A 13,793-nucleotide genomic window follows, 5' to 3' on the forward strand; every position below is an offset into this window, starting at 1 on the left:
AAATATGTATTATTTGTTATCTGTCTATAGGAAAGCAGTGCATTTTTGTATATTAGTTTTGTAGCCTGCTATTCTACCAGATTCTCTGAGTTTTCAGCTGTACAACCTCATCTACAAGTAATAATTAGGTGATGAGACTTTTGGTTTTGTTTTGTTTTCACCTAGTACATGGGGGGTTTTAAAGTAAACCAGATCTCACCCCTCGAATTTTCGAACAATTTTGAAATAGTTGCAGGCATCACGTTACTACTGCACCTCTAAATACTTCAGTTGTATCCTCTAAAAACAAAGACACTTTTCCTCATTATCACGAAACAGTTACCACACTCAAGAATTTAACACTGCTCTAATAATCCATCTTCAGACGTCTCCATTGGGAGGGGCAAGGACTGACTTCCTATGAGAGTAGGTGGAGAAGGGAGTTGTGAGCAGAAGAGATACCTCTGCCTTTGACCCTAGAAGAAAAGCGTGAGGACAGGTTCAGGTGGACAGGGGACGCAGGTGTGACAGTGGGAGTCCAGGCCCTGCCTGCTGGCTTAGGGCAGCTTTCCCTTTCTCGGTTTGCAGCTTCCTTAGTCTCTTTGTCTCAGCAAGTTTTTCACTGAGCCAAACACTAAGAGTTCTTTTTCTGAAGTAGTTAAATCTAAGAGGTCCGATAAGTATTTATGTCTTAAGTAACTTAGTAGCCATTTGAAAAACTACCGTATGTAAATTAGGTACTGCGTAGCTTTTTAAACCCTGAAATTTCCTGTTTCACGTTGATTTTCACTCATTCCCTGCTTTTTAACCACAGCAACTACTGAAAGCCAGCTTCACAACGTTACGATGTCATTGAAACTGAACGGTATTGAGCCAGTCGTCCATGTGACGTGGGACGGTTGTCGAGGGTCGTGTTTCTTCCCTTGAGGGCGTCTGCTGTCCCTTGGCCCCTGCGAGTTTGTCATGGTCACTGCCTCCTCCCTCTCGGGCTGGATTGGGGCTGCACAGCCTCATTTTTCTCTGTGAAATGGAGACGTTGCCTTGTCTTCACAGAAGAATGAGGTGGTTGGAGAGAGGCATGGGTATGGGAAGCCTGCTTTTGGGAAGTGGGAGCAGAGCCTGACCAGGGACAGATAATGTGGGTTGTGTTACGTGTGTTGTGTTACACGTACTACAGGGATCGTGGCTGCGAACGGATCTGTGTGTGTTGGGTGGGAGGGGAGCATGTGGCTTCCTCACAGCGCCCTTCAGCCCTGTAGGAGGTCAGATGGTTGTTTGCATCAAGGTTCTGGTTTACGAAGCGTGTGTGACGGGATAGCGAATGGGTCAGGTGTCGGCAGAGGGTTGAAATGATGTAACATGCGGTCTAGGCCGGATCAGCAAGGGGGTGAAGCCTGGGGGGGGGGGGGTGTGGGTGTGTGTGTGTGTGTGTGTGTGTGTGTGTGTGTGTGTGTGTGTGTCAATCCTCTAGGGGGCTCGCGGCGGCGGGTGGGGTGGGGGGAGGTGATTCAAGCGGTTCCACCTGTGCCGGCGCCCCGCGTGGACCCAGCCCTGGGGGTGATGGTATAGGGCGGGTGTGGAGCCGAGGCCCCGCACCTCTGCCAGCCTCACACCACCGATGCAGGCCAGCGAAACTGCTGTGCTCCATCCTAGTGCTTCTTCAGATACACCTTTAAAATTTTTCTCTGCCTCCTCCATAACTGGAAAGAGAAATCATGGTAATTCATCATTTCCAGACGTATTTTCCAGGTATTTTCAAAACCTTCCCTTCATTCTATTTTCTCTTCCACACCCTTTGTCCAGATTCTTTTCCAGACTGTCCCCCCAGTGGAGCTCACAGTCTCTGATGTCTGCTTTCACCCCGTGTGCTTGTGTCGGCTTCTCGTTGCTGTGACGTCGTCTCCTGAGGTGGCAGCCCCGTCACGCGCAGCAGCTGTGACGGCGGCTTGTGCAGCCTGGTCTCATCTGAATCCTCGTTGCGTTAGTGAAGCTCCAGCCGTCTTTGTCTTTCACTGTTGTAGGAACGTAAACAGTTCATAGTTTCTGACTCCAGATTTTTTTTTTTTCCAAAAGGCCTTTGAGGAACGTAAACAGTTCATAGTTTCTGACTCCAGATTTTTTTTTTTTTCCAAAAGGCCTTTGAGGAACGTAAACAGTTCATAGTTTCTGACTCCGGATTTTTTTTTTTTCCAAAAGGCCTTTGAGGAACGTAAACAGTTCATAGTTTCTGACGTCCAATTTTTTTTCCCCAAAAGGCCTTTGAGAAGCGTGTATTTTCTGAAACCAGTTGACTTTCATTTCTATTACTACTAACCTCTCTTCTATTTTCTCTCTTGGAATATAACAGATTCTCTCTTAGATCAGTAAATAATCACAGGAGAGGAAAAGGGTTGGAATAGTCAGAAGAGAGGCTTTTGTGTAACTGTGGTTTGAAGCTGGGAATGGAAACTGTGAAAATGCTTTATCTTCTTGCCCTTGCGCCACTGTGCTGCTGGGGAGAAGGCTCTGGAAGTTGAGAAGTGATATTCAGTAACTTGACCTTAGTAACCCCATGCTGAACAGGAATTCAGGACTAGTGATTTCTCATGAGCCGAACAAGAACAACAGAAAAGGTTTGCAGTGCTTATTTGTGATGTGAAAATGTGTTGGCAATATGTAAAAAATAGGGTGCTCTTTTTAAGAAAAAGGGTTGTGTTCGGGTACAGGTTCGGAGTTTTCCTCTCTCACCTAACAGTCTGGTGTTGTACAGTACAGAGCTGGTGGGGAGGCCGAGGTAGTCCAGGACCCCACATGCTCTGCTCTCTTTGAGTGTTTCTTGTACCATGTGGCTTACAGTGGAGGGAGGGAGGGAGGTGGCCCGCCTGCTGTGGGAAGGCCAGGTCCAGAGGCGGAGGGTAACAAGTCAGGGTTTATCTCGTGATTCCAAGTCATTAGTGAAAGCCTGCTGCCATCCCGTCGAGTGGAAGGAACATGGTCGCCACACAGGTGGTTAGCGTTAGGAAAGTCGGCACCCAGCCGCGTGCTCAGCCAAGAAACTCATTATTGTACAGAAGAAGAACAGATACTGGAGCACAATTATCAGTCTTTTCCGTGTGTGTTAAATAATGCATTTTAGCTACCTTTGCCTGTTTTGGATGTTTTTATTTCTCAGTTAATTGATTTGAATGTGGTAGATTAGTATCGACTACAGGAATAATTCCTTACCTTTAGTTGCACTTAAAATGAACCGATAAGAATCCAGCTAAGATGAAGTAGACCCTTTGTGCCCCTCTTACAACTGAAAATACCTAGAGATCACACAGCCAAGGGATCTAGAGGCTCCTGAGGGTGGGAAGAAGGAGGCGGGCAGCTGAGGGCTTTCAGGACTCGAGGAATGTGTGGCAGTGAGTCCCCTGAGCTGCTTTTTTGCCTGCTGTCCACGTGGACAGGGTGCTGGAAGAGCCTGTAGCCTTCTGCCAGCAGGCATAGACGGAAACACGCCAGAAGATTGGTTGCCAACAGCCCAAACTGGGAAGAGGGTGGTCTCACAAGAGAAAATCCTGTTGACACTGCCAACCCTATTCCAGCCGAATACCCACTGACGAACTCGGCAGGGCTGAGGGGAGAGCGATCGTCCACCCCATCCGGCTCCCTGTTCCCTGGAAGCAGGCGGCCCTCTGCTCCCCTGACCCCCGGGATTCAGTTGGGAGCTAATCTTGCATCTGTCTCCTGGCGGAAGGAGGTGGCACCCAGATCCCCCCCTCTGATGGTGTTAGAGAGCCCGGCTGGAAGCTGGCCTTCCATCCTCTGCCGGGCAGAAGCAGGGCGTGTTCTGATTCCCCGCCTGTGTAGTCTCTCCACCGGCAGCACCGAGACTCAGCCAGGTGATGCAGGATGGACCGGTCTGCACGGTGCTTCCCGCCCCCCTCACAGGGCAGAGGGGCCCTGTGAGGTGGCCCTCCACTCCCCAGCCCGTCCTGCCTCTGGACAGGGTGGCACCTGCCAAGAGAGGAGCCCAGTGGACTCTGGTGGGAACCAGTGCTGCCGGGGCTCAGAGGGGGGCGGTGTCCTGTGGGGTGGGCTGAGGTTTCTCTCCTGCACTGAGTGCCATTTTGAGGCAGACTCCTGTAGGAAGGGAAGGATGGCTGCTGAGAAAGCCCAGGCAGGAGCAAGGACAGCACTTGGGCACTGGAGCCTGGGGGCTCTGAGAGAAGGAAGGGGGGTGCAGAGAAAGGTCATGGGTGGCCCCAGGGGAGGGGAGGCAGGAAGGGCAAGTGTTACGGGGTGAGTAGCCTAAAGGCGGTTAGTATTTATCGTATTTTATCCTCTGTTTGACTTAAAAAAATTATTATATCTTCAGCCAGATGGGGGCTGATAAGAATGCCATATGTTTCCCGGGATGATCTGCTGGCCACTTAGCGATCACTGGAATTCCCCCAGGACCACCTGCTTCTGGGGCAGGCACTAGCCACTGCCTCTGCCTAGAGGGCCTGCCGGGAGCTCCGACTGCGGGGAACGCAGTAAAGTGGACGTCCGCCAGCTGCCCATAGGCCTCACACTCCCCACTAAGACTTGCTCGAGGTGCCAGGTCCTGGGCAGGGAGGGAGGCCCATCCTGGCTCCTGGGTCTGGCTGGGTGTAACACAGCGGCAGCACGAAACCTTCCATCGTGAGGCCTGTTTCGGTTGTGGCCCAGCATGTACTTGATCCTGCTTTCGCCGTATGAGCAAATTGTACATAAACCAGAGTTTCCACTCAGAAAATTCTGATCAATTTCTGAGTAATATCCATGTAGATGTCTCCTGAAATATACTAATCTGCTCATTTGGTGAAAAAGTACCTGAAAAGAGGATGGGTCTGAGCCAAAGCAATGAGAGAATCACGGTGCGGGTGGGAGGGTAACAAGTCAGGGTTTATCTCGTGTGTAAGTCATTAGTGAAAGGAGAATACTTTGCTGTACAGATTCAGGGTGTGGATGTCCCCAGTGCCACACTCAAGATAGGCAGCGAATTTTGTGAGGTGGTTTTTAAATTTTTGACAGTTCCCAAGAAAGAGATCTCTTTATTATCAGCAAGATACTAACAAGATAGTAGTTCATTGTTTCCTTAAATTATTATATAGTAACACTAATTTAAAGTTACTTAGGTTGACGTCATTATTGGATTGCTCAGAGTATTCCATTCATCCTTGTCTTTTCTGCAAAGGATGCTCTGAGTAGTATCAGTGAGCAACCTCATGTTAATGCTCTTTCTATGCATTTACGAGACTGTCAGGTGCAGTAATTAGAAGACAGTCTGATGGGAAGAAATAGCTATATATTTTGTTGGGAAATAATAGTTTATGCTCATTGACAGGTTACACTCATTCTTTTCCATGTGTTTGGATCATTTAAATAAATAATTGTATTATAGAAGGTCACATGAGTAAACTCATTGAACTTTGTACTGAGTCAGCAGTTCATTACTGAGTACTTCCTCTGTGCCAGGCACCAGTTCAGCATCTTAACATGCATCATTGTACTTAACTTTATAACAACCCTGTGAGGGCAGGCATTGCTGTCACCACTGTTTCACAGACTTTGAGCAGTCAGCACCCCCAGATACACACAGCTGGTGACTGGCAGCCTTCACGTGAACCAAGACCCAACTCCAGAACATCTGGACCAGTGCTATCCTAATTGAAATTTGAGTAATTTAAAATTTATAGTGGCTATATTTCCAAAAGTTAAAACAGATGAAATACATTTTATTTTAATATATTTATGAAAATATATCCAAAATATTCTAATTCAAATGTTAACAGTTGAGCTATTTTACATTCTTCCTTTTTTTTGTTTTTCAGTAAGTCTTTGAAATCCTGGGTGTATTTTATACTTATTCCATAGCTCTGTTCAGGTGCTCAGCCAGGCACTTCTGGACAGAGTCGCGGACTTTTCGTAATCGACTACCCATAAACCAGATTGAAAGAATGATAGGTGTTTCCATTTAAAAATTTACCAGCTGTCATTTTGTTTTAAGGTAGTCTGTTAAACTGTCATCTTAATTTAAATTCTTTCCTGACCCTTTTGTGGTACTGAAGTCATTCTGCTTCTCTTTATAAAGTTTTCACAGCATAGATGGACAAAATGCCGTTTACCCAGCAGCCAATTTGAAACAATTCGCTTTGCTCAGATATTGTATTGTTCTCTCATCCTTTTCCCTATGTTTCTATCAGGAAAGAGATCATTTTTATATGTTCATACGTGGACATGATGGTATATTTGTTGAGAGGTGAAATAGTGTTTGTTCCAGAGGAAAGCATACTTTGTGTATCAGCCATTTACAGTGTGAGTTCTTTCAAGAGGCGATGGCTCTGAAGTGCTGGCTGTGCTCATGGGCGGTCTTTCCCTTTGCAGAACCTCATCTGCTCTGAGTGTGGGGATGAGTTCACCCTGCAGAGCCAGCTGGCCGTCCACATGGAGGAACACCGCCAGGAGCTGGCTGCGAGCCGGACTCACGCCTGCAAGGCCTGCGGGGAGGGGTTCGAGACGCCACCACAGCTGAAGGAGCACATGAAGACTCACTATAAAGTTAGGTGTGAGCCTTTGCTTGGGCTAGAAACAATTGTACAGCACATTAAAAATGGGCCTGCTTTGCTATGATTGGTTGATCGGTCACACGTCTTGGCTGCTTTAGAAACAAGAACAGGGCAACTCATCTCACGTGGTGTCGGGATGTCTTTCATAGCATGTGTTATGTGTCGGGTCTACAGTAGGACAGGAAAGGTCGAAAATTTAAATGTCATACTGTGTGGGTAGACGTTTTTAGCTATATTAAAATGTTAAAAGGTGTAGAACAAAGTATTATTGGCAATACATTTTTATGGGCAGGTAACAAGGTGTGTAGAGTGGATTCACAAAGGCCACATTAGCACCCTTTTTACTGAATTGGTTTATTTATACTACCTATTTAGAACGCACATGTTTAAATAGTTACTGTGCTTAGTGTGTATGTAAATATATAAGTAAAACTTCATTTGATCATGACAAACAACCCTTCAGGCCTGATACTTTTATGTCCCCATTTTGCAGATGAGAAAAGGTAGGCTAGAGAGACCAAGTAACTTTCCCAAGGTTTTACAGCCGTAAGTCAAGTGTTAGGGATTTAATCCCTAATAGTCTGGCTTTAGTGCTCATAATATTAGCAACCACACCTATATTTACATACATATATACATTTATTCCTAGTAAAACTTAACATGGCTTCGAAATTTTGTATTTGACCTATTCCTGATTATATATTTTTTACTGCTATTTCCTTTTCTTAATGATATGAAATGCAGAGTTGTTCCTGGCCCTTTGTGCTAAGTTAGCTAATGGTGATGATCAGTGGTCACGCTCGTTGAGCTGATCTCTACAACAAACTATAAAAGCCCGTATTGATTAACTTTTTAATGACAGTATCATCAGTTTAACTTGCCACCCTTCCAAGCTCCAATATTTAGGAGCTATCTGTGCTGTTTAACAACCAGCACCACCACAGCATAAGGTCCCACACCAGTTAATAAAGCTTGTAAAGTGCCTGAATGCTTTGTAGTATTTTTATGTGTTCTCTTCGGCACTGTGTTTTGGAAGCGTGGACTGAACATCTCCATATGATCAGAGTTCTCCTGTCTTTCCCACTCCCTTCATATTACTGGTTGTTGACTAATGTGGTTCCCACCTGATGCTTCATTATTTCGGAGATTTTTAAACTCCCAAAATATAATGCGTGTGTCCTATCACACTAGATTTTTATTTTGGTGACGTTCTAGCACAGGCACTGTTAATTGTCCCCAAAGGTCTTGGAGAGGCGACTGAAGGTACTTATGTGGCCACCGTGTGCTAGAGCGCGCTGGCTCCTGGGCCTTCCGGGGGCCAGGCCGGCCGCCTCCCTTTCGCGGAGCTGCCGTTTAGCAGGGGAGACAGACAGTGACCAAGCAAGCGGATTAGCCAGTGCGGGTTTCAGACGGTGGGCGTGTTGATGTAGGCCTTTCTGAGGAGGGCCATTTGGAGTGGGACCCAGGTGAGGAGGAGGGGCAGGCGGGCCTGCAGGTCTGGGGAGGGGCGTTCCGGGCCTGGTGGGCGGGGAGGGGGGCACTTGCCACAGTCTGAGCCGCAGGGGGAGGCCGGTGTGATGGGAGCCGGCTGCGGGGTGGAGTGGAGCTCACGGGGCTGAGTGCGAGGCGGCAGGGTCTTGGAGCTGGAGGGCGCTGAGCCCATCTGGGAACGCGGGTGTTACCCCGAGGGCAGTGGGAAAACTTGGGAGGGTTTTGCACACGGATCCGGCTGCCCAGCCTTCAGGCCGTGGCCTGGCTGCCGTGTGGGTGTGGGTGAGGTTGAAGCAGGGAGACCCGTGGATCAGGGCCACAGAATGACGGCGCCGCTCTAAGGCCACGCTGGTGGCTGCAGGGTGGAGAGACGGGAGCTTCTTTGGAGGTGTTTTGGGGTGAGATCAGCAGCTTTTGGAGATGGACTTGAAGTCGGGGTGAGGGAGAAGGAAGAATCCAGTGTAACTTCTAAGGTTTAATTCACAGCTGGGAGCTGCCGCCTCCTGTTGTGGAAAGGAGCAGGCTGAGAATAAACAGGGTTTCATTTGGGGCTTGCTAGGTTTGAGGCGCCAGGGAGCCTTCAGGAGATGTCAAGTAGAGAGTTAGGTGCCCAGGGCTGGTGCTCAGAGGAGGGATCTGAGTTGTTGGAGATGGAACTTTGGAGATCATCAGCATCCAGGAGGAGCCTGGAGCAGGCAGCACACACTCGTGTCGACGTAGAAATCACACCTGCACAGGTCTTTGTGTTTGACCATCACAGGGAAAGCTTTATCTAGAAGAGACATTCCGACTTTCCTCCTCCCCAACCAAAAAAATGAGTTTTATGATATTGATACACAAAACTAATACATGTATGTGTGTGTGTGTGTCCTACACACTTATATGTGATTGATTTCTCATTAAAGCACGTTCTGATGGCCGGTCGGCTAACCTTTCCCATAGGATTTTGATTTAGAAGTGGTGACACAAGGGATTGGACTTACTGAGTATTTTCCCTCTATGTATACTAGGGTGTCAAGTACAAGGTCTTATAATCGGAACATCGACAGGAGTGGATTCACGTATTCATGCCCACACTGTGGAAAGACGTTCCAAAAGCCAAGTCAGTTAACTCGGCATATTAGGATACACACAGGTACGAGATGCATTTACTTTTGGGTGATTTCCCGTGGGACCTTAAGGGAAGAAAAGGTGCTTTAGAGCCAGCTAGACCTGAAATTTAATCTTGCCTTTTCCGTAGTTTGCTGATAACCTTGGTGTTACTTGTGAGATTTTGAGTAGGTAGTGGGATGTGTGAGTCTGCGGCCACAGGGTAACGTTCTGCCTGGAGGGGTAGGTTTGGGGTCTTGAGTGTGCGTAACTTAAGTATTTTCTTTTAATCCATCAGATGCTCGCACGGTATGGAATGATATTTTGATCATTTTTCTCCCTCTCTAGGTGAAAGACCATTTAAATGTAGCGAATGTGGAAAAGCTTTTAACCAGAAGGGGGCGCTGCAAACTCACATGATTAAGCATACAGGTGAAAAACCCCACGCCTGTGCCTTTTGTCCTGCCGCTTTTTCTCAGAAAGGGAATCTCCAGTCACACGTGCAGAGAGTTCACTCAGAGGTAAGCGTCACACTTGGGGGTGTGGTCCTCACAGGTGTGCAGTACGTCACAGGCTGCACGGATGGCTCTTGAGTTAAGAGTGAACCTGAGAAATTCTCCATTTTAAATGTAGACGAAGAGTTTGTGCAGAGCAGACCCTGTTTAAAAAAATACATATATATGTATATGTACACATACGCACACAGACATACACACACATATACACATACACACAAGACGTACACACATATACACACACAGATATACACACACATATATACTCACAGATATACGCACATATATACACACATACACGCACACACATATACACATACGCACACAGACATACACACATACACGCACACACATACACATATGCACACAGACACACATACGCGCACACACATATACACATACGCACACAGACATACACACATACACGCACACATATACACATACGCACACAGACATACATACGCGCACACACATATACGCACACAGACATACACACATACATGCACACATACACATACGCACACAGACATACACATACACACAAGACATACACACATAGGCACACACAGATATACACACACATATACACACGTATACTCACAGATATACACACATACACACACATATATGCACACACACATATATATACACACGTTTGAACCTTTCTGGCTTATTATACATGGGAGAAATATAAAATACTATTTTTGTCTTTTTACCAACAGTATTATAGCTCTGATGAGTAAATGTGTGGAAATAATCCTAATACCACTCTTATGGTCCATCAATCTGAGTGCTAGCCTGTGTCATCCCTTTAGTGAACCTGAAACACAGACACTTCCAAGTGTAAGAAATTGAAAGACAAGAAAGGAAATTGAGGAGAAAGTATTTTTCTGGCGCTAGTATTGCTGACCTTGCATATGGGCCCTTTCACATTTTCTATCGAGCAGAGTCCTGGTCAGTGTACTTCCCTCCACGCTGCATGTTAGCTAGCTATTTCAGCCAAACTGATGCTCCTAAGTTTTTTGTTGTCTCCAGGTAATACTGATTTGCAAACTCTGGAAGTATTTCTCTTAAACTGGTTCAGCTTTGCTCTTATTATTATTTTTTAAGATATTTATTTATTTATTTATTTTTGGCTGCGTCGGGCTCTTTGTTGCGGCGTGCAGGCTTCTCTCTGGTGGCCTGTGGGCCTCTCTCTAGTTGCGGCGTGTGGGCTCAGTAGCCCTGCGGCATGTGGAATCTTAGTTCCCTGACCAGGGATCGAACCCATGTCCCATGCATTGGAAGGCGGATTCTTAGCCACTGGACCACCAGGGAAGTCCCCACCTTTGCTCTTATTAATTGTCATGATTTGGTGTCTTATTTAGTCTAATTGTAGATTATGAAGAAATACTTAAGCAACACAAATACTTTTATCATGGATCATTTATTTTATATAACTACAATACTTTGGAGGATGAAAAGTATCACATTCCTAAAAGCATATGTATATCTTTTAATTTTTTCCTTGGAGTAAGTCCTTAAGTAACGCTAAAATGAAGAAAACCCTACATACTTCATATAGTTTGTAAAGAGACTGAGAATTTCATATGCAATGAAGTTGCTTTTAAAGACTAAGTTTTATTATCTAAGACCCAGAGACACTAGGAAGAGCGTATACATATTCGTGAGGTTACCTTTCGATCTGAGAAGAATAAATTTGGGCCGTGTAAGTGACTCTTGTGGAGCTCCCTCTGTGTAGGTGATTGCTGAGGAATAGCAGTGTGTTTAAACGCACAGCACCTGGAAAATGGCACCTTAGAACAGTCCCAGGGCGTGCTCGTTGCTGCTCCCGGCTTTAGGAAACCCTTTCAGGGAAGGTCGGGGACTCGCCTGCCCCCAGCCTGGGGACACCCTGGGACCTGCGGTGGGACAGGAACAACCTCTAAAGAGTGTTTGTAACATTATCTAATCCTGTGATGAGTCTAAAGCTGTAAAGTTCATTCTTAACAAGGTGCTAGGTGGAATGGGAGGTCTTAGCCAAGTTCAGAGCCGGCTGGGCTTGTTGAGTAGTGCAGAGAGGATATTGCAGGTGCTTCCTCTGTGCCTGGGTGGCCCTGTCCGTGTTACTGCTCTGTAGTCCACTCTTGGCTCTGTCACAGTGTTAAAAAGTAGTCACTATAAAAAAATAAAAAAAAAAAAAAGTAGTCCCTGCCGTGGACTATTGGAATTGGTGATGGAAAATGTATACATTGCGTGGCCATCCATCCTGACTTGTATGTTCAAGGCTCAGAGTAAAATTATATCTAACTGTCTGGCCTTCGTTATTGAACACTGCTTGACCGTTTAAGAAGTTGAGAACATGTCAGACATTTTTTTACTAGAGCACAATAACTGAAAACTATGATTTTTCACTTGAACCAGTTCTGATTTATAGAAAAGACTGAAATTTCAATTAATCTCATACTGGCAATATTGTTTAAAGGGTTGGGTCATTGATTCTAGACCTATCTAACTTATAAGAAAAGGTATGATAAAGGGTTAGATTATTTCTGTCATTTTAATTGAATGGTAAATTATGATTTGCCATAATTTAAATATTTTAATCTAACAATTGTAAAAACTTATTTTCTCTTTTTTCTTTTTTAAGGTCAAGAGTGGCCCTACCTATAATTGTACAGAATGTAGTTGTGTATTTAAAAGTTTAGGTAGCTTGAACACTCATATCAGCAAGATGCATATGGGTGGGCCACAGAATTCAACAAGTGCTGCAGAGACTGCTCACGTTTTAACGGTAAGCTTAGTACGCTGGTTGATAGAAGGTATTCTTTTACCAAAATCTGTCATCTTAATTATGACCTTGAAAATTGAATATTATTTAGAATAGTATTTAGTACCGTAAAGGTGCTATGAAAGTTTCCTATATGGAAGTGTGGTGCTACTTTTGTTTGTTTGTTTAATGAGTGAAAGGAAATCAAATTTTTAAAAACTTTAGAATAATATTACGTGATTCTGATTTATGGACTGTCATCTGAACCGGTTAGAAATAAGACAAAATGTAATCATGTAATCATTAATTTATGAAATTGTAATTCCTACAGTGTTACTGATGATTATTATTGAATATTCTTTATCCTTATGTTATATTTTAAGAATCACTTCTCTCTTTAAAGTAATATTTCTCCAGGTCTAATGTGACAGTGATACTTTTTCCTGAGACCTTGGACTTTTGGGAAACTCAATTGTATTTTTCAGTACATGTATTTAAAATTGTATGACCCCCCCAAACACACCCCCTTTTACTCCTTTTTTGTAGACTTTCATAGCTCAGCCTTGATCTGCTACTTCTACTACCCTCTCAATTGATCATAAATGGCAGCACCTAAGCATAGAGTTTGGTGTCCTAACCAACAGCAGAGACTTTGGACGTACAAGTCTCAGGAGTGTTGAAGTAGCTCATGAATGCCGTCTGCCGATAGTCTGTGTTAAGTCAGCAGCTGCCTCCTACCAAACTAGAAAATAGACCTAGTTTGTATTTAGTTCCCAAGCATGAAGTTCACATTTAGTGTTTACTTTTTCTTTTCTTTTCTCACAATATTTGCAGCTTAAGATGATTCCTCAACTTACTCTTGATCAGGGAGGATGTTGTAAAGAAGTTCTAAAACTGGAGAAATAATTAGAGTCTAATAATTATGTCTTAAATTCTAGTTTGGACTGAGTATTTTTTAAATAAAATTTTCAATGTATAAATCAAGCAAATATTCATTTCCTTTGGCAGTATGCAAATCAAATATGTAGATGTAGTGAATTACTTGGAATGATAATGCAAATCATTTTTTAAATTTATAGTCTCAGTAAAAAAACTGAAAATGTAGTATAGGGGTTTGGAAACCTGGGATCCACGCCACCTTTTACCCTCATCTGCGTGTGTAAGAGCGCTCTGTATCAGGTTATATGTACCGTTTTTCAGGACTGTCTAGGGATCAGTGTTCAGCCTCCTGAACACTGTCTCTTATTTTTCCTCTCCCATTTTCTAAATCTTGACCTTTTTGCTTTACTTTGGAGGGTTTTTTTCAACTTTGTCTTATAATTCTTTCCTTGAATTTTTTTTAAGCTAGTAAGCTTTTTAATTTCTGAGATCTTTCCTTGTGATCTGATTGTTTCTTTTTCAAGATACTCTTTTCTG

General features: G+C 44.5%; 1 protein-coding gene across 4 annotated transcripts in view; it reads left to right on the forward strand.

Annotated features, from left to right (window-relative positions):
• ZNF236 (zinc finger protein 236) overlaps positions 1-13,793 on the forward strand; it is a 97,144-nt gene that overhangs the window by 20,856 nt on the left and 62,495 nt on the right. For all 4 annotated transcript variants that reach the window (XM_068563058.1, XM_068563055.1, XM_068563056.1 and 1 more), the window contains 4 exons: positions 6,352-6,530; positions 9,035-9,159; positions 9,462-9,634; positions 12,258-12,401. In XM_068563058.1, coding sequence (XP_068419159.1) covers positions 6,352-6,530; positions 9,035-9,159; positions 9,462-9,634; positions 12,258-12,401 — 621 coding nt within the window. The remainder of the gene's footprint in view (positions 1-6,351; positions 6,531-9,034; positions 9,160-9,461; positions 9,635-12,257; positions 12,402-13,793) is intronic.

The sequence above is a fragment of the Eschrichtius robustus genome, chromosome 14, assembly GCF_028021215.1.
Source record: "Eschrichtius robustus isolate mEscRob2 chromosome 14, mEscRob2.pri, whole genome shotgun sequence".
Lineage (NCBI taxonomy): Eukaryota > Metazoa > Chordata > Mammalia > Artiodactyla > Eschrichtiidae > Eschrichtius > Eschrichtius robustus.